The sequence below is a fragment of the Microcebus murinus genome, chromosome 10 (genome assembly GCF_040939455.1).
Source record: "Microcebus murinus isolate Inina chromosome 10, M.murinus_Inina_mat1.0, whole genome shotgun sequence".
Taxonomy (NCBI): Eukaryota; Metazoa; Chordata; class Mammalia; order Primates; family Cheirogaleidae; genus Microcebus; species Microcebus murinus.
Genome location: NC_134113.1, coordinates 46,296,129 through 46,323,303, shown reverse-complemented (window position 1 = coordinate 46,323,303; position 27,175 = coordinate 46,296,129). Strand labels below are relative to the sequence as shown.

General features: G+C 36.6%; 1 protein-coding gene across 1 annotated transcript in view; it reads left to right on the top strand.

Annotated features, from left to right (window-relative positions):
* Positions 1 to 27,175, top strand: part of SLC2A13 (solute carrier family 2 member 13) — a 343,690-nt gene that overhangs the window by 257,702 nt on the left and 58,813 nt on the right. Inside the window, exon 7 of the mRNA XM_012788702.2 lies at positions 15,932 to 16,057. Coding sequence (XP_012644156.2) covers positions 15,932 to 16,057 — 126 coding nt within the window. The remainder of the gene's footprint in view (positions 1 to 15,931; positions 16,058 to 27,175) is intronic.

The window sequence follows — 27,175 nt, the reverse complement described above, 5'->3', positions numbered from 1 at the left end:
CAAAATCACCTTGATGAGCTAGAACAGGCATCATCCTTGTCATTATTGAGCTTGTATCTCACAAATAGGAGGCAGTACCCAGTCAAGGAGATTCAGCCCTTTTTCTGTGGGTGAGATTAATGGGATGAGACATTAATTCTGAGACTTTTAGGTCACCTTTCATTGTGCCCCAGTAACTCAAAGGAACCGATGTGCTTGCTAAATGGCACACTCACCACTGCACACTGAGTCACTGGGGAAGTCAGCGTCACCAACTTGCAGTCATATGTACACGGAGGTACTACTAGGGACTCTTTCCCACTTGGCGTTCTTTCATTTGGCACACATTATTGAATGCTACCCATGCTCCAGGTGCTATATTGTGCCAGCTATTAAGGAAGCAAAAGCATGAAATATAGCCTCTCATTAGAAGTAGACAGTACCTTAAAAAGGCTCTATTTACATTTTGAACCCATAGCCAAGTCTCATATCTTTAGAAAAATGTTGAGACTTAAGTGAACTTGGGGTTTTTTTAGAATATATTTAGAAACAAGCAAAAATATTTATATCAGTTACAAATTGAGTTAGGCTGTGTATAATAAAAGAACCCAAAATAACAGTGGCTTAAGCAAGAAAAGTTTCTCTCTCTTATAAAAATAATTTCAGGGGCAAGGAGTTTGGAGCCAGTGTGCTAGACCTAGTATCCTCGGGGATCCAGGTCCTGCCCGTTTGCTGTGCCAATGCAGGTGTCCTTCACAGTTTCACCACATGGCCCAGGACAGCTGCAGGAGCTCTGCCAGCATGTCTGTGAAACAAGACAGAAGGAGAAAATGCAGAAAGAGCAGCTCTTCCCAGCTGAGGCAGCTCCCTTTGAGATCTTCCTGAAATCTTATGGCCATATCTAGTTGTAATGGAAACTGGAAAGTGTCTTTCATTCAGCAGTTGGGAGAGGGAAGTGGGGCCACCTTGTGCCCAATTAAAATCAGAATTCTCTTACAAAAGAAGAAGGGGGAATGCACCTAGGGATTGACCACTACCAATCCTTGCCACACTGCTAAAGCTAGGGGATCTGTTGATTTTATGGGACATTTATGCACTGATAAATGTTCTGCTTGACAGCAGGAATGACTGCTTACTATCAGGAAGGATGAATCAATTGACCAAAAAGGGCTCCCAGCTACTGTCACGGTTTAGTTCTCTTTCGAGTCATCAGAAGTCTAAAGTCAACTTTGCAAGTGGCAAGAAACATGGTTATCTTAAATAGTTTACCTCCAGCTTTGTAAGGAAGAGAAAAATCATTAATATCTCTTTTATTTATCCTATTTCCTTGGTCTTCAAACCAGTGAAACGGCTGCCCTTTGTTGTGTTGGTTTAAAATGAGCGATTTGAACAAATAAGTGGTCTGCTCATCTGTTCAAAAGGAGTGGTCATGGCAGCTGCCATTTATTATGTAGTTAGCATTGTGCCAGCCACTTTACTAAGAGCTTTTCATGGATGTGCTTTTATTTTCCAACAAGACTGAAGTAAATGCTATTATTTCCCCTATTTTACCAGTGACACTGAAGCCTAACGACGTTAAGTGAATTTTAGAAGATCATATGGCTTAGCAAATGGTAGAACTAAGCTTTAACTGAAAAAGACAGATCTGTCATTCTCTAGAACCCGTCTCTTAAGTACTACCCTCTTCCTTCTGAAATTTACCAGTTAAGCAGTGTGATGCTCCTGTTGCCCGGGGGAGGGGGTCACACAGCCTTTGAGAAGTCAACAATCATTTCTTATGATCCAAAGCCTGTAGGTCTGAAAATACCTATGTTGACATATTTTTACTCAATTCAGTGAAACTAAGATTCTTTTTCTGGGAAACCTTTTTTATGAGTTATAGTCTATTTGGGACTGGAAGAAGTTTGTTTGTTTTAGCTCATTTACTTTCATTTGCCTATATTCAGCACAGAAAATTCTTTTTCTGCTGTTTTAAAGATCATCATAGAGCATCTTTAATATAAAAGCAAGTATGTAAGATACAGTAAAATCATTCTAAAATATTTTTAAGTGTTCACCACCTTGATTTTTCTAAGTGCAGAATGATCTTGTCCACCTGGTATTGAATATGTGCATCTGTTCCAAGTTTTCCTGTTGGTTTTTATTTTGTTTTGTTTGTATGCTTTGGGTAATTGTTTTTAAGGCCTCTGTTACAAAGGTAGATGAACATGGAAAAAGTCACTTAAAAGAAGAAGCAAATATAGATGAGATGCACTTACAAAGTACTGTGTTTCCCCAAAAGTAAGACAGGGTCTTATATTTATTTTTCCTCCAGAAGACACCATAGGGCTTATTTTAAAGGGATGTATTATTTTTTTAAGTACAGTACAGTAATCTACACTTATTCAAATATAGTTAAGTCGTCATCTTCTGGAACATCATCATAACTCTCCAAACCCCGAATTCCATCCTGAATTTCTTGCAACTCTATTTCCTTTAGAACCATTGGCCCCAATCTCTCATGTCGAGCAATAGAGCTCTCACAGGGCAGATGAGAAGGGCTGCTCTTCTTCTTTACCGCTGGCAAGGAAATGCATGGGTTGTGCAGAAACGCTGCGTAGCCACACCCATCACTAGGTCTTATTTTTGGGGTAGGGCTTCTATTGCGCAAATGCTTAGAAATCCTGCTAGGGCTTATTTTATGGGTAGGTCTTATTTTCAGGGAAACACGGTAATAGTCTTTAGGCAAATTAGTCTTTATCTGTACACTTATGTGAGAAAATGAAGACCATGAAAGCTGTTCTCGTCTAAGCTTCCTCCTCTAGTTAGGGAGATGAACTATGCCTGTGAACCTGAATGTTTTCCTTACAGAGAAGAATCACTGTATGCCAACATTAGTGTTTTGACCCACTCATGACACTGCTTTACTGATTCCTGTTGGTTTCCTCCACCTTGAATTTTTTTAATTTCATGAAATTCTGTTGGTGTGGCAGACTAGTTGTAAGAGCACATGCTGACACTAAGTATAGTTAGTTGCTGGCTTCGAAGGACATGATGATATTCGGGGGTGACTTCTGAGCTATCTCATTTCATCTCCATCACACAATACAGCTTCCAAATCAAACATCATTCTGGGACGCCAGGGGTTGGTTGCTTCTGTCACCCTCCAAGCAAAACTCACTTTGTCCTTCAATGTTCAAATATACAATATTTATGAAAATCAGAAAGCCTTACTGGCAACTGTGGAAGAACTGATAAGCAAAGCAGTATAAGCCAAAATGTATATGTTCCTCTTAATTTTGTTGTCTGTGTTTAAAGCACTTACAGTGACTGTGATAAGCCTAGTGCCAGGTGTTAAAATATTTGATAAAAAAAATGTAAAACAGATTTGGATACCACTGAAATACAGAACCATCAGTTATCAATGCAAACTAACAAAAATAAGTCCCCAAAAGAGAGGCAATTTTAAGAAGTTTTTGCTCAAATAGATAAAAAATATGGATTGCTCACTTTAAAGTAACCTGTGTTTTTATGTTGACATAAGAAAATATATTAAAGGCAATGTGACTGCCATTTAGAAAGAAGGCAGATACTAGATATTCAAATTTCAATTTGTGATACTCCACATAGTAAAAAGTTAATCAGTTCTGAATGAAAATCGGGTCCCACTTTTAAATTTATAATCCAGAAATTATTTTTAACTATGTATCAAATGTGTTGGTTTAATTTTTCTTTTTGATTTTAAAAGTCATGAATTTACATTAGTCCATATTAAAAACTGCATAATCTTTTAAATTCAGTTGATCTAAGGAGGAGTATTTCAAAAGCATATTTTAGTGCAGACAGAATCCCAATGATATTTCAAACAAAAATTAACTATTAAACTTAAGAAAATAAATTTTTTCTTCTTTAAGTATTTCTTCATCTTCATTTTAATCTGTCATATGGGGAGATAATTTAATCTCTAAAGTCCATGAAAGGCTCAGCCAAGATTTAAATTCATATCTCATTTGCCTCTCAGTACACCCGAAGTGGCGTGAAAGCTACATGTATGATTGTGGATCCAGATATGTTTACATGAGTTTGTTCTTCATGGATACTGAATACAAAGCACTTCAGTCACAGACACTTCACTTTCTTGATTGATTATTTATGTTTTATATATTAAACAGATGAATACTATTCCAAAAAGGACACTCTGGGTTGCTTTTGAACTTTGATTTTCTAATTGTGAGAAGTTTCTACTGCAAAGGTAGCAAATGTTTAGGGTTCTGGCTTCTATGTTTGGAATGATATTTATGAACTGCTCACTATAACAATTTTACTATTACATTTTAAAATAGTACAATGCTAATCAAAGAATGTCCCTCAGTGCAGTGCTTAAATTAGACTTTGACTCCGGAGTTGTCACTATCGTCCTAAATTGGAGTTGGCAAAGGACTCTCTACATACTCTATGCCTTGAAATAGCAAAAAGTTCTCAATAAGTAGAAGAGCTACTGTTAGGAACACTGTGCAGAAATCAGTGCCTCATATCCAGTGATGTGACTAGTTAGCTGCATTTGGAGGGGAAATGCATGTTTTATAGCTTTTTAGGGGCACAGATACAAATATAGTCATAAACACATAAAATAAGGCTAATAAAAAAGAACTTTCAAATGGTGATAATGAGCCCTAAACAAAACTGTGCTCTTACATTATTTTTATTTATTATTCTTGTTGCTAAAGCTCGATGACCTACTTGTAGAGTATCTGTCAATAATATAATGATCAGTTTGTGCTTTGATTTTTAAAAAACATGCTCATAACATAAGGCATGTGCCAATAATCACATACTGTAGCTCATAACCAGAGTGATACAGAAATAAGTTCAGCTGATATAGCAGTCAGGAAGGATAGGCATTACTATTAATAATATGACAACAGTAACAACAACAAAATCTTAGTGATTTATATCAACGAAAGACTCTGAGTCTCAGAGACCCAGGTTAATGGTGGCTCCACTATATTATGATGCCAATTCTGTCTTCAGGACTTCAGGATTCATCACAGAGGTGAAGTGTAAAGCTGGAGAGCTGAGCGCCAACAGTTAAATCCTTTGGCCTCCAACTGTTACTTCTCCTTATGTTGTACAGCCACAACTAGTCAGCTGCCTACTACCAACTTCAAGAGGACAGGGACTTAAAATTCTCTACATACCTTGAAACGGAGGGTGGGTAGATATTAATGAACATTATATATGTTTTCCACAGTTTATTTGCTGCTTTATTTGGGGCCAATATTCGCTATCATTCTTTCTGTCGATCCAAAGAGAATTTTCATTCTGCCAATTGGATCACTACTATAAATAACAGATAGCATTGTTATCTTGAAAATCATCTCCTTTGGTGATGCCCATTAAAAATGATAAAATTCTTCAATTAACAGTTTCTACTACTGATTTGGAAGAATTGACTATTTCTGTACCAGTATCATTGGTTAAAGAACAAGCATCAAAAAGTATACATGAATGCAAGTTTGTCAGTTTTTCAAAAAGTTAAATATAGAGTTACCATATGACCTATCACCTCTACTTCTAAGCATATACCCAAGAGAATTGAAAACATATATTTACACAAAATAGCCCAAAAAAGTAGAAATAACCCAAATGTCTCATCAACTAATGAATGGATACACAAAATGTGGTATATCCTACAGTGGAATATTATACAGCTATAAAAAGAATGAAATGCTCATACACACTACAACATGATTGAACCTTGAAAACATTGTGCTGGGTTAAAAAAAAAAACAGAAACAAAAGAGTGGCATATTATACGATTCTGTTTATATGAAATGTCTAGAATAGGCAAATCCGTAGCAACAAAAAGTAGATCAGTGATTGCCAGGGGAAGATGGAAGGTGGGAATTGGGAGATACAAGATTTATTTTTGGGTGATGAAGATTTCTGGAATTGGATAGTGGTGATGGTTGTGCAACTCTGAATACGTTAAGATTTACTGAACTGCAAACTTTAAAATTATTAAAATGGTAAATTTTAGGCTATATGAATTATATGTCAATAAAAAAAATTTAAAGTAAGTTCCTTAGTGTTTACCACTTTTCCACAGGAAATGTTTTAACTTTCTGCCTCCATTTTACTGGGCAGTGTAATCTGTGCCTTACGTGCTGTCAACACAAGACAGTAGAGGATTCTACATCTATCAGAATATCACAGTGTCAGAATCTTCACTGTGCTAATCAGTTATCTGAATAGCATAACTTTAAATTTCAACAAAATAAGAGCTAACTAGAGTGAATATCTGATTTGGAGTCAAAGACCTTTCATTATAGACATGAGCAAGTCTCTTGGCTCTCTGAGCCTGAGTTTCCTCGTCTGTAAAATAGGAGTGCCGCAGCATACTTCACCCAGTTTCTGGAAAGACCATATGTATGTTAAAGTGCTTTGTGCATTATGCATTGCCGTGAAACCTTAGTTGTTATTTTCTTTGTAATTTTAATTTTAGCTTATTTCCTTTACATTGCTTAGCCTGTTTTCCTTTAAATAAACTTCCTATAAAAATCTGGACATTTGCCGAGGTGGGTGGATCACTCAAGGTCAGGAGTTCAAAACCAGCCTGCCAGTCTGAGCAAGAACGAGACTCCATCTCTACTAAAAATAGAAAGAAATTAATTGGCCAACTAAAAATTTATAGAAAAAATTAGCTGGGCATGGTGGCGCATGCCTGTAGTCCCAGCTACTTGGGAGGCTGAGGCAGAAGGATCACTTGAGCCCAGTAGTTTGAGGTCGCTGTGAGCTAGGAGGACGCCACGGCACTCACTCTAGCCTGGGCAACAGAGTGAGACTCTGTCTCAAAAAAAAAAAAAAAAAAAAAAACATCTGGACATTTGAAGACAACATCCTTAGGTCTGAATCCCAGCTGTGCCACATTTTAGCTGTGTTACCTTGCTCAGATAGTTTAACCTCTCTAAATTTCAGGTTTCTTATATGTAAAAAGGGGAATATAAAGCCTCCCTCATAAAGCCAATGTAAGGATTAAATGAGAACATGTAATTATTTAGTATAGTCTCTTCATGTGGCAACCTGTGATATAACCATAGTAAGGTTCATGATAAAAATCAACCTCCAAAATCCTCTTCCTGTCTGCAGATACTAATTGACTTAGCTGGTCTGTTTGCAAACCTAAAAATTCCAATCTATTGAATGTTCCTTCTAATATTTCTTTTCTGTCCCCTCAATAATGGAAAATGTATGCTATCACCAGAAAAGATAATTACTGTATTTTTCTCTGAAGGTAGCATGTTGCACGCTAGATTGTATGTGTTGACCAAATTGTATGCAAATACGATTTTACTCTCAAATTTATCAAGACTGAAAAAGTTATATATAAATGTATATATATTATGCACACATTTATTTGCCTTTATATACACATATGTATATATATAAACACATGCAGGTACACATCATCTTACATTTGTAAAATTAGAATTCAGGTTTGGTTTTAACTATGTTGATCAAACATTCATTTAGTGTAATATGAAAACACTTAACCCCATTGGAGTTGACTGGCTTGGCAGATAGAGCTCTCTTCTTCCCTATTTGTTCACTGGTGCAATTTCTGAAGATAAAATGGAAGAATCAACCCAAGAGTTCATTAAAAAGATTAGATAATCACTTACTAAGAATTAGAGCCTAAAGTACCAATAAATGTTTCAATAACAAAAACCCCATTCTAACCACTAGGCTAAATTTGCCCTATTTAACAGTGCCAGAGCCAGTTTCTCAATCAGAGCAGGAGCCTGACTGCTTTTAAACATTGCTGTAAAATTACTTGCCTCTAACTCAGGAACCAATTGATTCTCAGCCTCAACTCCTAAGGAGAAGTGATGAGAAATGTATATGACTGTATTTCAGAGAGTTCTAGACTGTTATATATGAGTTTGATCTGAGGGTTATGAATTGTAAGGAACAATTCACAGCTCAATCCAAGCTTCAGTCTTGTTATCTTCATGGACTGAGATGGGGAATGAAGTGTAACTCCTCCAGTGGAACTACAGAGAGAACTACCAATTCTGCTATCAATATGAGTGACTTTCATCTCTTCAGTGGACAAGTACTTATTAAGCACTTAGGTATCAGGCATCATGGAAATCACTAGGAATAAAAGATGTAAAGACAAAAGTCTCTGTCCTGAGAAGGTCACAGTGCAGTAAGGGAGAGCAAATGCATCACAGACCCTCAGAGGGACAGTGGGATGGGTGATAATAACACTAGACTGTGTGGTCCTGTGACAGCTTAATGATGCATTAATTCTACTAGGGTCAGGAAATTTCATAGAGGAGGGGAGGCCAAATATGAGTTGGAAACAAAGGTAATATAGGAAAGATAAGGTGGAAAGTAATAGATCCGACAGAGAAAACAACATGAAAAACATAGCATGTCATATTCTAACTCCCGTGGTATCTTTGGACTGGTTAGAGCCCATAGCACCAGTGGAGAAATAGCAAGAAGAGACAGACAAGGTAGGCAGGGGCTAGATCATGCCATAGCAAGGATTTTGGTTTTCACCCCATAGGCATTGGAAAGCTGTTACAGGATTCAATCAGAAATTGATCAGGTTAGATCCAAAGCAGTGTAAAGGATGGAGTGGAAGGAGTCTTGCAGCAGGACTCATTAGAAGACTACCGGAAGAGTTCAGACGAGATGGGAAGGGTAAAGATGGAGAGGAGAGGAACGACATGCATTAGCGATGGAATTGATAAAGTTTGTATTAATAGCTATTTAAGGACCGTGCTCAGGTTTTTCACTTGGGAGACACAAAAGGAATAACGAGTTGGCAGGAAAGCCAAAGACTGAGCGTTAGGAGTGTTGAGTTTGAGAGGCTTGTGAAACATACAGATAATTGGGCAGTTGGAAATACGGGTCTGGCAATTAAGGAAGAGAAACAAAATAGAGAAATAGGTCATGGAGTCTCAGGGTATTGGTTATATGTAAGGTTGATGTTTCCCAGAAAAGTAATGAAAGTAGATTGCCTAGAACAGAACCGAAGCAGAAGGAAAAGACTAAGATGCCGGAGTCAGAGGCGAGAGACACATAAAGGGAATAGTGTCAAGCCACACAAGGAATGAAGACGTTTTAGGAAAGAGGGAAAAATTTTAGAAAATCATATCATAGAATGATAATATTAGGACAGAAAAGTGCTCAGAGTTAAGGATGAGAAGGTCACTGGTAATCTCTGGGAGAGCAGCATTAATGGAGCAGTGAGTCACGATTTGCTTCACAAAATTAGCACCAGTAGGCCCCCAGCTTTTTAAATTAATTTCCAACCATTTACTTAAGTCTCTAAGAATTTTTCGTTTCATTCTTATTCTCATGAGAGAGAACACAGTTACTACTTAACACAGTTAATACAGGGAAGGGAATCGCTTGACATCTACACTCTGGCAGGGAAGAAAGGTTGGTGTTCTGGGGGTACCGCTGTAGAAATCTGCCCTTCAGAGGGCTCCAAGTATGGCACCGAGTCCCTCCTAACAGGGGCAGAACTCTCTGGTAAATTGGATTCCAAGTCACCTGGTGAGGGTGGTGTGGGCAGTGAGGGAAGAGACAGTAAAGGGAACGGAAGGTTCGGAATAGCTCTCAAGGGAAACAGTGACATTATTGCAGAAAGTGCAGGGTCAGATGCATGCATAAAGAATGAGTGAATGGCCACAGTTACCTGCAGAGTGACAGTGGACCTGTGGCAGTGGATCATCCTATACCTGTTTCTGCCGTCACTGATTTTATGAAATTTAGGGCATAACAGAGACAGGCATTTTAAGACCAGTGTTCTTAATTCTCCATCTCATTGAGTTTAATGAGACATACTTAAAAACAAATGGACCATTTTCTAGAAGGCTGAGTTCACACCCAACTGTAAAGAGTACAAACTAAAAGTACTATAAATTAACCCAAATCAATTTTTTTAAAGGTTTTCTAAGGAGAGAGAAGAGGGCATATTTGGTTAATACCCAGGTGCCACGTGAAACAGGTAAAAGATTGATCGACTAAAATAGGCCATTCCTTCTCTCCCTTAGACACTAAGCTGCCTTTTGTTCTGCTCTTTTTTACTTTAAGTGGAAACATTTGTCAGGTTTTAGAATCAGTTTTGTTCTAAATATGTGAATACTTACTTTTCCCCCTTTCTAAAAAGAAAAGGTCAGAGATTGAAAAGTTAAATCTTCCTCCTTTGCAACTAGCAAGAAAAGAACCATTTGGTTCTAATTGCAATTATTGTCTGGATTACATACTTTCCAATCTTCTGTTAAGAGTTTCTGGTATACTCTACATTCACTTCTCCCAGAAGTTGTATGCACAGTAGAGTGGCATCATTGGCTATTGTCTCATCTCCCCAAATGAAAGCCTGTTTTTACATTGTTAAAGTTTGTGTGAATTTAGGGTGAGATCCTATGTATTTCTGCCTTTTTCTTTCAGGTAGACTCCTGGGACCGGGTAGGTTCTTAGAGATTGTGCACTCTTGGAAAGGAAAACGCAAAGTCTAAAATTTAGCTAGCCCAGGTCACGCTGTGAAAGGGGACAAACAGGCCTGATATCTGTTTTTCACCAACAGCAAAAAAAAAAAAAAGGTTTAATGTAGCATATTCTTACGAGCATTGATTTTGTACCAATGTATTTAAATTCTCTATTTTTATATTCAGGAAACCTCACATAAATTCATCAGGTCATGTCCAAAAAAGGCTTAAAGAGCAAGTCATGAGTGAAAAATAGGCACTTCTAGAAGTCATTCCCTGTTAAATGCTATTGTTAAAGCCAAAGTCGCATGCTCTCTGTAAAAGATCTATTACCAGAGTCCTCAGGATTTTTAAAGTTTTGTGCTAACTTCTAAATGTGAAGTTGAAGTTGGGAACGTTGTTATATTTGGAAGAATTTCGCCGTAATATAGTCTATAGGATGAAAAAAATTGCAGGTCAAGGTTGATAGAGTGGTAGGAAATCTTGTCTTAACTCCAGAAGCCTGAGAAGCTGTAAGTCCAGATAAGGGCTTAGTTCAGATAAGCACAACATCACTTCCCACACAGTGGCCCGCACTGGGATGGCAGGGAAATCGAACACTTTCTAACACTTGGCCTCCTTTCACTTCAGTGAACCTGTGAACCAGTGTGGAGAGGCAGTATGGAGTAGCAGAAAGGACAATTTTTCATGCTTTTTTAATATAGAAAAAGCTTTAGCCTGCACATAAACTATGGCGTATGTTCTGGAAGAGATTTGAAAGTATAAAGAGAAGAAAGTAACTAATGGGGACATGGTCTTGGTCCTGGTGATGGCCAGAGAAGTGAGAGTAGAAGCTTTGATCCAGGGATGATCTTGAACACCTCTTTTTCAGAGCCTGGAAGAAAAGCAGTGAGAATAGATGTGGCTGCAGACATACTTGTTCATGTCTTAGTTTGAAGGTGAGAAAGTTAATGCCTAGTTCCTTCATTTTTTGCTGTGAAGAGTAATTTATAAGTGAGAAAAGATAATATCTTCCCCTTACTCATCTCAAGAGTCATAATGGATACCCCATAACAAAAGAGATTAACAAGAGAAAAGCATAACAAATTTATTGAAGCAAAGTTTTATGTGACACGAGAGCCTTCAGAAGACCCAAAGACCCAGGGAAAACTATGTGTTTTTATGGGCAATTTTGCAGGAGTTTGACTGGAGGACAAAAGGGTATATTCTAATGGTAATAAACTGGGGGGAGCTCAGCAAGGCTTGTTTGTCCAGATAATTTTTGGCCTCTGGGTATAGGGAAGGACTGCTCTGGAATGGCGATCTTATGACCTACTTTAAGAAGAAGTAGGTTAGAAACTTTATTTTTAGATGACCAGGCTTCAGAGGTAAATGCAGGGAGAAGATCAGAGTATGATCTCCAAGGTGCCATATTTTGGGGTATCATGTTCTGAGCCCTGACAAAGACAAAGCCATCTTCTAAGAGATTTGTGGAAGAATAAGGATTAGGATTTGAGGACAGTTGTGGTGTTTGGGATATCAAGTGTCAAAGTGGGGAATGTTACCTCTTAGGGACAGAGAAAAATTTCCTTGAATCAGTGAGTATACACCCAAAATTGAATACTGTAAATGTGTATTTTTATCAATATGCCGGGTGGTGTTATTTCTCCACCAGTTCAGAATAGCCTCTATGTAGAAAGGATAAAGAAGAGTGGTTGGAAAGAGCTGACCACAAAGTTTTGTAGGATGGCTGCAGTAGGAAACCTAAATACAAAGACATTGAGGATCTAGTGAGAATGGTTAAAGGGATTCACCCTGGTGGTTCCGTAGAGAAGGAAGCAAAGCTATGAAGTGAGTGAAAGATCAGAGTGAAAGGAGTGAAGGTTTCTTTGAGGTAGAAGGGTAGTTGTTCTTGGAATAAGGAAATCAAGGAGCTTGAAAGACCTGAGTGAAATATCTGCATGTGAGATCTGTGTATATCTTCTAGATAAGGGATTAGCAAACTTTTTCTGTAAAAGGCCAGATAGTAAATATTTTCATCTTTGTAGGCCATATGGTCTCTGTTACGACTTTTCAGCTCTGCCCTTGAAAAGCATGAAGGCAGTCATAGACAATAAGTAAATAAATAGGAATGGCTGTGTTATAGTAAAGCCTTATTTACAAAAACAAGTGGGAAGCCAGATTTTTCTCAAAGGCTACATGTAGCTTGCCTGACCCTTGTCATAGATGATGACAATTTCCAGGATATGGATGAAGTTAAGCAGATTTGAAGACTGTTAGAAACCAGGGGACAAAGGTGCTTTAAGATTAGCATATTAACTAAAACCATCTAGATTATTAATCATCTATAGAACATTCCACCCAATGACAACAGAATACTACACCTCTCAAGTGAACAAGGAATATTCTCTAGGATAGACCATATGCTCGGTCATAAGACAAGCCTCAATAAATTTAAAAGGACTGAAATCATACAAAGTATATTTCTCAATCCCAGTGGAGTGAAATTAGAAATTACTAACAGAAATAAACTTGAGAAATTCACAAATATGTGAAAATTAACATACTACTAAAGAGCCAATAGGGCAAATAAGAAACAAGAAAAATTAGAAAATGCTTTGAGATGAATAAAAATTAAGACACAACATAACAAAGGTGGGATGCATCTAAAGCAGTACATAGAGGAAAATTTATAGTATTAAATGCCTATTTTAAAAAAGAAGAAAGATCTCTAGTCAGTAACTTAAACTTTCACCTGAAGACACTTAGTGTATAAGAGAACAGGCACAAATTAAAAGGGTCTGAGGTGGAATGGAAAGAAAGTTCATGTAGAGAAGTTGGCCGTAGGTAAAAAAAAAGAACAGCTTCTTTTTGTAACTGGAGGGTAGGAGAAGTGGATTGATGGTTTATGTGTTTGCTATTGAACAGATAATAAAGATCCTCTCTGCTGCCTTCTATTTTCTCTGTGGTTTCTCTTCCTACTTTTTCTGGAGTTGTAGTCTTTTGCAGAAGGTACAAGAAAATGGATCATTGGAGATTTGAAGAAAGTGAAGAAAAATTGAGATAGTTTTCATGTAAGCAGTTGAAATAGTCTTTGTGTACAGTTAAATAAAGAATACTGAACTTTTCAGGCTTGTTGAAAGTCTGTTTGAGGCTGGTGATTATGAATTATAAAAGAACTACTGATCTTCCCTATTGTGTGATTCCTGCAGCTACATTTAGCTATGTGGGTGAAGGCACAAAAAAGGCAAATGTTTGCATTCATATAGAGCTAGGATTTGTGCCAGATTGGTGGGATGGAATGATAGAGGAGCAGGGAAATTTAGGATATTGAAATGATGGGCTATGCTCAACAAACTGGCTAAAGAAAGGGAAAAACTAATTAATGGAGACCAAGTGGAGGGGTCATTTAACTGGTGGTCACCAGGAGGGCTAATATCCAAATCAATTCCATGAGGGCAGGGACTCTGTTTTGTTCACTAACATATCCCATCACCTGGAATAGTGCCTGGCACACAGTAGGCTGATCATTTAATAAGCAAGCTGGAATAGTGATCATCCAAGCTTGGATGAGTGATGGAGGAGGGTATCTATTATAGATAACATCTGCTATGTCTGATATGCACACACAGTGAGTTCTCAGTAACTATTAGCCTTTAGTAGTATGCTTTTTGGACTTTTATAGGAACTACATATTTTCAGAGAAACAATGTAGAGAACTATTTATCTGTAAATGAGTGAGTTGAACTTTCCCAAATGAGTATCATTTAAGGACACTGGAACAATTAGGGTGGTTAAATTTAACCTCGTATTGATAGAATACACACACACACACACCCTACCCCCCACCCACCCCCAGTAGAAATGATCTTCCTTTTAAAATTAGCTTAGTCTGGTTCTCAAAGCCAGAAGCTCAGTGTCCTTAGTTCTAATGTTCTCATTTGTTTTCTGTTACTTATCACAAGTGTGGACAATTTTATATTTGTATTGCTGAATCACCTCTCTAAAGTATTTTGACCTTTCAGTAGATTTTGAAAGGCCTGTCTTTTGCTTTTTGTCTAGGGCTGAAGTCTCATTCAAAAATGGGTATGACTGTTTACCGAAGGAGGCTGAAATGATAATAAATCTAACTTTTAAACAGTGCCAGTGTTTTCACAGTTAAATGAATCAAAGAGATATTTCAATTTTGAGGATTAAGAAATATTGTCCTTCATATTCTTTTCAGACAACTTGTGTGTCTTTCAGATGCCTTTTTCAGATGACCTGTTTCTCCTCCCATAACCCAAGGTGTAATTACTTGAACACAGTAGATATTTAATAAGTCTGTGCTGACTGATCTCTAATAATAAAATAAGCAGCTCTCTGAAATGCCCTTCTCTCTGCCTCTTTGCATGGCAAATTTCTTTTATGCTTTAATTCAAAGATCACCTCTGAAATCATTCCCAGCTCTTATAGTCAATATGAATATCAGCCTCTGTGGTTTGGGTAGTTCATACCCATTTGCCATTTTATCGCCATTATTTACTTGTACATCTGTTTCTCATTCTTGCCTTTTATCTACCAAGGAGCAGGGACTTTGGCTTATTCACCTTTAGGGTCGCCAGTGCCTTGCACGTACCTGCATATCTGAGGTGCTGCAGACTTGTCCAGCAAGTGACTGTGTTACAGGGGGAGAACTCGTTCTATAAGCACACTGTAGCCTTTGGATGGCAAACCCTGCTCTCTAAAGGTTTTTGCCTGTATAATTTTCTTGTAGTCAGGATACCACTATCAAGTGTACCATGATTCATTGATTATGGCTTTTTGATCCAGCCAGTAGTGATTAGTTTAGAGGAAGGTTAGCATTTTTTCCTATACCCACTTCTCTTAAATTATGAATAATGCATAGTTGATACTCTATAGATTTGTTAAAAATACAGATGTCCACCAAGATGTTAACCATGGCCATATTTGGGTGGTAGTGTGTTTGTTTAACTTTATTCTTCAAGCATAATTATTTCATTATTTGAAGTTTCTATTTCAGGATATATATATATATTTTTAAAAACTTTTTAATTTTTAATAGATGGTACATGGGGGAGACAATTAAGAGAAATAAATGTTTTGATACAATTTGGAACTAGTCAGGCCTAGATCAAGATGAGCCAGTCTACGGGTTGGCAACAAATCTCAGTTATTTAGGAAAGCAGAGATCTGTTTGTTCCAGGTTCACTGGGACCCTTCCACATCCAGTCTCTCAGATCCAAGCCTCCTCCATCTCAAAGTGGCTTCCAAAAGTGCTGTAGCCAAGAAAGGGAAAGACTGAAGAGACTAGCCACCTCTCACCTGGCTGGGCACATGAGACTTGCCTTGGCCAAAATGACTCCTAAGGCCCCAAGCATACTGCAAAAAAGAGTGGAAAATGCAGGGAAGCATTGGAATCCAGTACATGGTGAGCACCAGTTGTCTTTACCAACATGACCATAACTCTTTCTGTTTTTCAGTTACTGTAATGAATGTATGTTGGATCCAGACTGTGGTTTCTGCTACAAGGTGAACAAATCAACTGTCATTGATTCCTCCTGTATTCCAGTTAATAAAGCATCTACAAATGAGGCAGCGTGGGGAAGGTAAGTCACTCATTACTTAACACAAGAAAATACAATAAAATTTCAAAATGAGGCTTATGTTTAAGTTTGGAGAGTATCTGCACTTACAGTGGCACTTTTAAACTGTCTTTCATAACTACTTTACTTTGCAGCATACAGTGGTGATATGAGTGCACAGCTTTGCCATGTGTGTGTCACAAACTCGGAGTGGAAAGCACTTAGGCCTAGACTTTTGGAGATCCAGATTTCAGACCCAACTCTGCCTAATAAGCTACAGGAGCCTGGATCTTTAGTTTTAGGCAGGTGTTCCCAAATACTGCCAAGGCAATTTCTCCCACTGTATATTGTTTATGCTGTACTTCCAAACTTCAGTGAAAGACAGAAAATTATAAAGTCAAAATGAATTATCATCACATTAAATTCTTTTGTTGAACCACTTCTTTCCTAGAGTTCTTTTCCAGGGTTCAGTAAAATTAAGCAAAATAAGAATAAAAGTTGGTGATCACTGACTTGGAACCAGTCTGGGAGGCTATAAACCTTTCTCTTTTTGGTAAAACACATTGGCTTATAGTATACATGTAAATGAAATATTTGTGTGGAATAAATACTCTCCGCATTTATGAATTTAATAGTCATATCCGTGGACACATAAAATGTGTAAATGTTATTTAACATAGTTTTAACTTCTTTTGTGTTTTAAATTCCCATAAAAAACCGTACGCTCTTATCCTGTCCACCTCATGGTACTGAGTCCATGAAATTTGCAATAAAGTACATGTATCTCCTAGGAGCTATAAAGTGTAATGTATTAGTATTAATCATTATGCAGTCCTCATTAATCATTTTATTAGAGAATTACTCCAAAGGAATAGAAGAAAATTATGTGTTAGTTGAGTAAAATCCCAGAGCACATTTTAAATACACTAATTACAAAGAAGTATATAAAAGAAATGCAATTAGTATTTAAAATGAACACTTAACAGAGTCTCCTTTAAAAATACCCAGTGTATAATTTTCATCTGGCCAAACTTGATTAGTGAGTTAATTCATAAATATTTCTGGATGTACTGGTTCATAGCTTTAAACCCTTAGGGTTTTTTGTTTCTTCCAGTAGAAAAAAGAAACTGAAAGTTACTAGTCTAAAATGATGAACATATTATGAAACCTGTTACACTAGTAAATATATGTAATTTTCTGTATTTCACAGAATTAATTTGTAAACTTATTGGAAATCTCTACTAATAGTAAGGGGGCCTTAAAATTAGACGCTTCTCTTACCCTCAGTTTAGAAGGGTTACTAGTCGGAGATCTCAAAACAGGAGTTTTGTTCTTTTTGTGAATAACAAATTGTACAACATTTTAGTGGATATGCTTATTAATTTCTTTATTTCAAAAAGATTAATTTAACAACTTATTCATACATTTTATTTATATTTTTATACCATCATCCCTTGACTGCGCATACTATTAGAGAAAAGTGAGGCACAGGTAATACCTAAGTAGGAAAAGTAAAAATAACTAAAAAAAAACATGAAGAATTTTGATGTTCATAGTATATTCTTAGAATAGTCTCAAACTCTTTATAAAAAAGAAACAACAACATCTATGTGTTCTTACTCTTCCCCGTGTGGAGCGACCTCTCCCCTTCTGGCTTGGTCATTGCTATTGGTCACCTCAGTCTTAGCTAGAAAGAGAGCAAAAAAAGCAATACATGTTCACCATGAAAAAATTCCTAGAACAGATTTTCTATTTGTAGGTAAAATAACACTCAGTATATTTTTGTTGGTAGATTTTATACAATTACCTAGAATGGAACTCTCAGGGCAAAATCTACCACTACCCTCGAGTTACATCTGAGATAAACTATAGATATATCAAGGTCAAATATTAAGGCAATTCATAGTCGTATATCCCTGTAGCTGTTTTCTAAAAAGATGGCAGGTGGAAAAGCAACACCATTTGTGATGGAAATGGTATGATAATTTTGATAAACTGAATTGTCAATATAATTAAAACCATTTGTCCATATAACCAACTATAATGATTAATTGGAAATAAAACTTTTCTATATCTCTGTAGTTTAATTTGAATGAAAAAAAAATTTTTTTTAATCATTTAGCAATTGTCCAAAAATGTAGTAGACTGAGCTGATGCAGGAAAACCTCCTCTTGCTCATTACTCGCTACCCCCACACTCCAGCATGCCCCCACACATAGCAAATGCAGGCTTAATGCACAGCTGAGCTTGAGCAAAATCCCCAAGTACCACAAACAAGAGCAAGAGTGGTGAGCCCACCTGGGAATATCAGGAGAGAATGCAGGCCTCAGGGGTGAGAGGTTGGGGTTTTAAGTACTGAGGAAGATAAAGCTCCAGGTCTTGCCTCAGCGGCTATAAAGCACCATCCAGGCTCTGAAATAGGGACAAGAAAAACTCTGTCTAAATAGGCTGGTCTGGACAAACTACCTACTTCTCGGCTGCTCACTTGGGACCTCGAGTGGAAAGCAAAACGGAGAGCCTTCACTGTGGGGAGCGTGTGCTCTCATTTCACGCTGCCTTTCTGAAGTAGGAACCATGCGTTGAGAAATACAAACACTAAAAAAATTCAATTAAAAGTGAGTCCTAAACTGGAGACATTCATGGAGCCACATTAGGAGTAAACATGCAGTCGTCAGAACCAAGTACGCATGAGACTTCTGTGGAAAGCAACTCCTGGTAAATACAAGAGGACAGTCAAAAAGTACAAGCTATGCCACTTAATGAAGGTGAGAAAGCCACCAGGTGTGACAGATGGACAAATGAATACCTAAAGAATCTTCATTACAAAAAAAAAAAAAAAACCATTTGAAAGAGATTTTAAATAATATGCTTAAAGGAAAACAAGGAAAAATATAATTTTTTCCATTATACCGAAAGCTGTACACTTATGATTTGTTCAGTATATATGTGGTTGTATATATATAACATATATGTTATAATTTAGCAAATTTTGCAAAAAAAAACCCAAAACTTGGGAAGCTGATGTTCTAGATCAGAGATCCTCAAACTTTTTAAACAGGGGGCCAATTCACTGTCCCTCAGACTATTGGAGGGCCAGACTATAGTTTAAAAAAAACTGAACAATTCCTATGCATACTGCACATATCTTATTTTGAAGTAAAAAAACAAATGGGCAAAAACACCCGCATGTGGCCCACAGGCCATGGTTTGAGGACGCCTGTATCTAGATAAACAATATAGAATGTGGTATAGGAACTTTGAGAACAAAAGCCCTCTAAGGACTTTTTTATTGGTTTTCTTGGGAGGGGGGAGTTTTTTTGCTTTTGTTTTTGTTTCCAGAAGAAAAAGGAGATTATAAGTAGATTTTCAATTTGTTAAATATAGATGTTAAAAACATAAGTATAATCTGTTAAAAATATGAAGTATTAGAGGGAGAAACAAGACAGTCAAAATAATGAAGGCAGAGTGGGAAAAATAACAGAGGAAACTATGCTTAAGAGAAATCACACACACACAAAAACCCAACCCCACAAAATTAAATCTAAATGTAACTGTTATAACATTAGAAAATAAACCAATTAAACAAACATATCAAAGACAAAGATTCTCATGTTGAATTTGTTAATACAGTTGTATGCTGTTTATAAGAGACAATCATAGGAAGATTAGAAATAAAAGGAATGAAAAAATTAGATAAGTGCCAAGTTAAGATAAAAAAATAGCAGAGATTAGAGAATTTGGAAAATATATAAGTTGTTATGAGTTAAATAATGAATAGAAAATTTCATTCTTTTGAAGCAAATGAAACACTTGTGAAAATTTACTGTGTTCAAGTACAAAGAATAAATTCAATAAATTTATGTAGATGTATGTATATATTTCAGTAAATTCTAAGTAAATCCACGTAATATCATGCAGGACGTGTTCTCTAACCAAAATAAAATAGAAACTGCAAAAAATAAAAAGATACTTATCACCCCTTCTAATTTAATTTGGAAACTAAAAATAACACACAGAGAACAACTGTAAATTAATTAATGGGTTAAGGAGAAATCATAAAGTTTAGAAATAGAACATAGAGTAAGCCTGTAGCGTAAGTGAAGGATGGAAATTAAGATAAAAAGGGGGCGTGGAGAATGCAAAGCAAAGAAGTACTAGAGAAGATCAAAAAACAAAAGTTGGTTCTTAGGGAGGACTAATAAAATGTAGAAACCTCTGGCAGTAATTGTCAAGAAGAGAGAAAAGGCACAAATAATATTTAGAATTTAAAAAAAGAAATATAACAGTAAAGATTTTTAAAATTATAAGAGACTACTGTGAATAATGTTCTCCAGTGCATTTGAAAACAAGTAAAATGGACAGTTTTCCATTTTCCAAAAATATAACTTTCCAGTACCAACTCAGAACCTCTGTGAAATAAGTGTTTTCCTCAAAGTCAAATGGCAGTAAGTCTACCTCTGTTAGGGGAGCAACAACTGAATCATAGAAACATGCACATTTTAGATTCAGATAGTTTGAGATTTGGGCTTTTCACATTTACCTTATAAGTGACACTAGGACAGCCTGAGCCTCTTTGAACCCCATTCTAAAGCTGTATCATGGGAATAATATAATTGCTGTGTTGAACAATCTGGTTGTTATGTAAATAAGAGCATATCCGAAGATAATTATAAAAATGTAAAATGTAAAAATGACCTATGCAAAACCATTTTGTGCTAATTTTTCTTTTTTTCTTAGATTTGTCAATCACATGCTCTCTATATTAGAATAAGCACTTCCTATGGATAAATGCCTTAGTATACATTTTATTTATATATCCGCATCCATTCATCCATCCACCTCCATACCTCCTAGCTCTCCATATACACAAAACCATAAATAATCTATTCTGGAACTTCAAACCTCCTAACTATTTAAAATAATATTGCAATTGCTAATTGCTTTCTTAATGTGCTGATTCAGTGTTTGTTTCCTATAATACAACATTTTAGCTCTGTAATTAAAAACACTAAAATAGCTAGATAGATTCCCTATTTGGCAACTCATTGTTTATCGTATTCATTCAGCAGAGATATTTTTCTCAAAGCTGCACTCTGATACAACACCCAGCCTGTTTTCCCAGTATTTCATCACTCTCCCACGCAGAATTCTAGTCACTCTAAACGCCTTGCTCGCGCCCTGATATCTATTATGATTTCTTGCCTCTATATTTTTCCTCACGCTGTGCCTTCCGCCTAGAATGTACCCCCCTTCTCCTCTTTTTGATCTCCGCCTGAATTCTGTCATTTTTTACTCAGATCACATACCCCTTTTTCTTTGCAGTCTCTCTGTTGAGCCCCAGAAAATAATACTTATTCTATCTCCTGCTGTCCTCTTGCACTTCCCTGTTGTGGCACGCTGTAAAAGACACATCATGGCTTCAAGATTAATGATAGCAATAAGGCCAACGTAAGCATCACACAGGGCTGACCCTTTGTGTCACTTGGCCACGTGAGATACCCTGAGATTTCTAACCCCAGCCCAGGGATTTCCAGAAAATAAGGCCACTTCAGCATCTATTCAGCTCTCCTGAATCTTTAAACTAGGCTTATACTTAGAAGTTATATAAGTTAGCCTTCCCCAATGAAAGAAACACCTGGTAACTTATGTGGACTGAATATAGGTACAAGAAAGGGGGAGAATCCCCAAAACTCTGAGAATGGCCTCTACTTGGAGACTCTCCTGGGCAGGCGGTCCTCTGACCTCTGACTGAATCTGTCCCATGCCACCAGCCTGCTCCCACTATCTGTCTTGTAAGAGCACTGCCAGAAAAAACTGCTTGAGCATCAGACCATTCCTAAGACTTATTTTTGATATGAATCAGACCTAAAGAGAAAAATTGCCCCTGGGAAAGCTGATTTACTAGGACCACCCAAAACCTCTGAACACAAATGACACTTATATAACTTATATAATTATGATAGTAATCGGTGTTTGTAAATTCTCTTCTGGATAATAAATGCAAATAGCTATATCATGCACTATCTTTAAACCCTTGGTGTTTTGTACACATCAGGCATTCAATCAAAAATTGTAAAAATGGGCCAGGCACAGTGGCTCACGCCTGTAATGCTAGCACTTTGGGAGGCAGAGGTGGGAGGATCTCTTGAGCCCAGGAGTTCAAGACCAGCCTGGGCAATATAGTGAGACTCCATCTCTACAAAAAATAGAAAAATTAGCCAGGTATGATGGTGCATACCTGTAGTCCCAGCTACTCGGGAAGCTGAGGCAGGAGGATTGCTTGAGCCCACGAGTTCAAGGTTGCAGTGAGCTATGATAAAACTACTGCACTCTAGTCCAGACAACAGAGTGAGACTCTCTCTCAAAACAAACCAACAAAAAAATAAATAAAAATGTAAGGGTTTTAAATTATCACAGTTCCAAATGAATATGGGGTTCTAGTCATTTCATTTTACTTACATCTTCTACATCCATACTTATTTCCAGGAAAGGAAACCTATAAAAGAAAAAGGGAAAGTAATGTAATTTTAATTAATATATAGTGTTAAGGTTTACCTGTTATTAATTAAAACACTAAGAACAGTTTTAAAAATAAAACCTAGCCATGTACTTCAAGTATGTTACTGCATACTATGTATTGCTTATAGCCATACTACATGAAAAAATACTTTGTTAAAATTACTGGAAGAAGCCAAGCAAGGTGGCTTATGCCTGTAGTTCCAGCTACTCAGGAGACTGAGGCAGAAGATCACTTGAGCCAAGAGTTTGAGGCCAACCTGGGCCACATAGTGAGACATCATCTCTAAAAATAATAATAATTTTTAAATAAAAAACAAAATTTTAAATCCTGGCTAAGAATCACTGAAGGAACAATTCAGCAAATTTCCTCAAAACATTCACTAGTGATGTTGAACATTTTTTTATATGTTTGCTGGCCAGTATTCTGTCTTCTTTAGAAAAATTTCTGTTCATTTCCATTGCCTGTTCCTTGATGGGGTTTTTTGATTTTTTCTTGTTAATTCTTTTGAGCTCTAGATAGAGCCTTGTTATCAGACCTTTATCAGAAGCGTAGAGAGCAAATATTTTCTCCCATTAGGTACGTTGTCTATTTGCTCTAATGGTAGTTTCCTTGGCTGTGCAGAAGAAGCTTTTTAATTTGATCAGGTCCCATTTGTTTATTTTTGTTGATGTGGTGATTGCTTTGGGAGTCTTCTTCAAAAATTTCTTTGCCTACGCCAATGTCTGAAAGAGTTTTCCCAACCTCTTCTAGGATTCTTAAGGTTTCATGCCTTAGGTTTAAATCTGTTATCCATCTTGAATGGATTTTTGTGAGAGGTGAGAGGTAGGAATCGATTCATTTTTCTGCATGTAACTATCCAGTTTTCCCAGCACCATTTATTGAAGAGAGATTCTTTTCCCCATTGTATATTTTTGTTTGCTTTATCAAAGATTAGGTTACTGTATGCAGATGGTTTCATCTCTGCAATCTCAGTCCTATTCCAAATATCTATGCTTCTGTTCTTGTGCCAAAACCAGGCTGATTTAACTATTATTGCTTTATAGAACAGCTTGAAGTCAGGAAGACCGATGCCTGCCAGTTTATTCTTTTTACTTACGATTGCTTTAGCTATATGAGGTTTTTTACTGGTTCCATATGAAGTGAAGAATTATTTTTTCTAGATCTGTAAAGAATGATGGTGGTACTTTGATGGGGATTGCATTAATTCTGTAGATGACTTTAGGTAATATTGACATTTTAACAATATTAATTCTACCAATCCATGAACAAAGTAGATTTTTCCATCTGTTTACATCTTCTACAATTTCTTTTTTCAGTGTTTCATAGTTCTCCTTATGTAAGTCTTTCGTATCTTTCGTTAAATATATTCTTAGATATTTAATTTTCTTTGGGGCTATAATAAAAGGTATTGCATTTTTGATTGGTTTTGGCTTGATGGTTCTTGGCATATATGAATGCCTCTGATTTGTGTATATTGATTTTGTAACCTGAGACTTTACTGAATTCATTTATCAAGTTTAGGAGTCTCTTGGGCAAATCCATGGGGTTTTCTAGGTATAATATCATACCATTGGCAAAGAGCGAGAGTTTGATCTCATCTACATCCACTTGGATGCCCTTAATATCCCTCTCTTGCCTGATTGCTATAGCTAGGACTTTGAGCACTTTGTTGAATAGAAGAGGAGATAGTGGGCATCCTTGTCTAGTTCCAGTTCGAAGTGGGAATGGTTTCAGTTTTCCCATTCAGTTTCCCCATTCAATATGATATTGGCCATAGGTTTGTCATAAATGAATTTGATAATTTTAAGGTATGAGCCACCAATACCTATTTTGTTAAGAGTTTTTATCAAAAATGCTCAACTTTGCTAATCATTAGAGAAATGCAAATCAAAACCACAATGAGATATCACCTAACCCCAGTGAGATTGGCCTCTATCAAGAAATCCCAAAACAACAAATGCTGGCGAGGATGTGGACTCTTACACTGCTAGTGGGACTGCAAATTAGTGCAACCTTTGTGGAAAAGAATTTGGAAATACCTCAAAGAGCTAAAAATAGAAATACCATTTGATCCAGCATCTACCTAAAAGAACATAATACATTCTATTATAAAGACATCTGCACCGAATGTTTATGGCGGCACAATTCACTATTAGCAAGGACATGGAAACAACCCAAGTACCTGGCAATTCATGAGTGGATTATTAAAATTTGGTATAGTTTACAATGGAATATTACTCAATTTGAAGAAACAACAGTGAGCTAGCACTGCTTCTATTATCCTGGATTGAGCTTAAGCCCATTAAGCGAAGTGATACAAGATCAGAATAATGGGCTCCACATGTACTCGCCATCAAATTGGTACTGACTGATTAACACTATGGTGTTTAAAGGGTGGTGGTGTTCACCAGGGATTCAGGGGTTGGGGGCATAGTCCCACATCTGAGGGATGTGGTGAGCATTGTAGAGGGAAGGGCATACCTCTAACCCTTGCTAGGGAGAGGCAAAGATATACAATATAACCAAAATGTTAAAAAAAATTTATCGGGTGTTGGGCAGGTGGGAGGGAGGGAGGAGGGGATGGACATTTACGTACGTGGTGAGTGCAATGCACACCGTCTGGGGGATAGACACGCTTGAAGCTCTGACTCAAGGGGGGAGGGGAGGCAAGAGCAATGTATGTAACCTTAATGTTTGTACCCCCATAATATGCTGAAATTAAAAAAAAAAATCACTAGTATGCTAGGAGAGCAATATATCTGTTGTGATAACATAAGACCAAGTCTATTATAAAACCATGCCAAATAGCAAAAACAGAGGGAGATTCCCCTTATAAATTCTTTTTTAAAAACGTTTTCAAAGAGATATCAGTGTTGCATTTGGAAAATGAAATTTATTTTATCATTTGCAAAACTATTAACGAACTATTAATATATCAGTATCTTAATATATATTTTATATATTCTTAATATATATTATCATTAACAAACTATTAATATATCAGTATCTTAAGGTATTCATGTACGGGATTAATAAATTTTTTATCAATTATTCATATAAAGGATAGAAAAACCTCTACCCATGCTCCTAAATAACGGTATAGCTCAAAATTAATTTTTGCCAGCATAAATTAAATAGAGAAGCAGATTGTCTAATAAAGAATATATTAATCCATTTTACTTTTGAAATTATGCTTTTCTTCATATTTCTGCTGAAATAGAAGGCATTATGCTATATTATTCCCTTTAAGATCTGTAGCTGTATATTATGTGTTTCTAACTTTCATCTAACCATAATTTCAGAGATCTCATGCCTCTGGGCTATTACTTTTTCAAGTCCAGAAACTTAGACTCCCTTGGATTTAGTGACTGTCTGTATTCTGATACTATTTTTTTTTCTTTTTTGAGACAGAGTCTCACTTTGTTGCCCAGGCTAGAGTGAGTGTCGTGGCATCAGCCTAGCTCACAGCAACCTCAAACTCCTGGGCTCAAGCAATCCTACTGCCTCAGCCTCCCGAGTAGCTGGGACGTGCCACCATTCCCGGCTAATTTTTTCTATATATATATTACTTGGCCATTTAATTTCTTTCTGTTTATAGTAGAGACGGGGTCTCACTCATGCATAGGCTGGTTTCGAACTCCTGACCTCGAACAATCTGCCCGCCTTGGCCTCCCAGAGTGCTAGGATTACAGGCGTGAGCCACAGCGCCCGGCCTCTGATACTACTTATGTTATGAAATCTACCTATCAGAAAACCAAAACATTTCTGAATAATTTATCTTACCCCATATTAATTTATCCAATTTCTTAGTTAACATTAATTATAACAATAGACACTTTTTTATCAGTTTTATCCAAGTAGTAATATTCATAAGATAATTAACTTTTCATTTTTCGTTAAAACCTTACATTTCTAGCTATTCTATATTCCTTTTCTATTTTTAAATTTTTTCTTCAGTTCACACTTCTTTGAAAAGTAGTCTTGAGTTATTTCTCACTAAAGAAGATTAAAGAAGACTGTAAGACTTTTATTATAATGATAAAAGCCAGAGCTTGAATTACATGTGCTTGGTGAATATAAGATAACAATGGTGAATCTTAGTTCATCAAATATTGGTGCAGTTAAGCAACAGAAGATGTTGTAGGGCAGAGGTGAAGTCTAGGGAGCTTGGAATTTGTCACAAAGGGAACTGAGGGAACAATGGGAATAAGAGATAGGAAATGCAGGCCGGAGCTTATATGGGAAATTTGAGGTTAGATCCGATTATCAAAGAGTCTTATTTTGGAATTTTAATTTGATTTTTATAGGTACATTTTCATAGGTGAGGAAATCATATTGGCAATGATTTTAGGTAAATGACTTTATGTGGTACCTGGATATGGATAGGATATTGTATAATTAAGGAATTATATCTTTAAAAAGATATAATTGTCTTTTAAATACCCTGATTCTATGAAAAAGAAAATCATTTGGCCCTAGCATGATTTTAACACTTGGGCAGGAAACATCTAACTAGAAATTAATAACATTTTGTTTTCATCCCATTTTTTATATAACTGTCTTCTATTTTTGGCAAGTGTGGATGATTGTGTTATTGTTCAAAATATCCACTGCCACTCCCT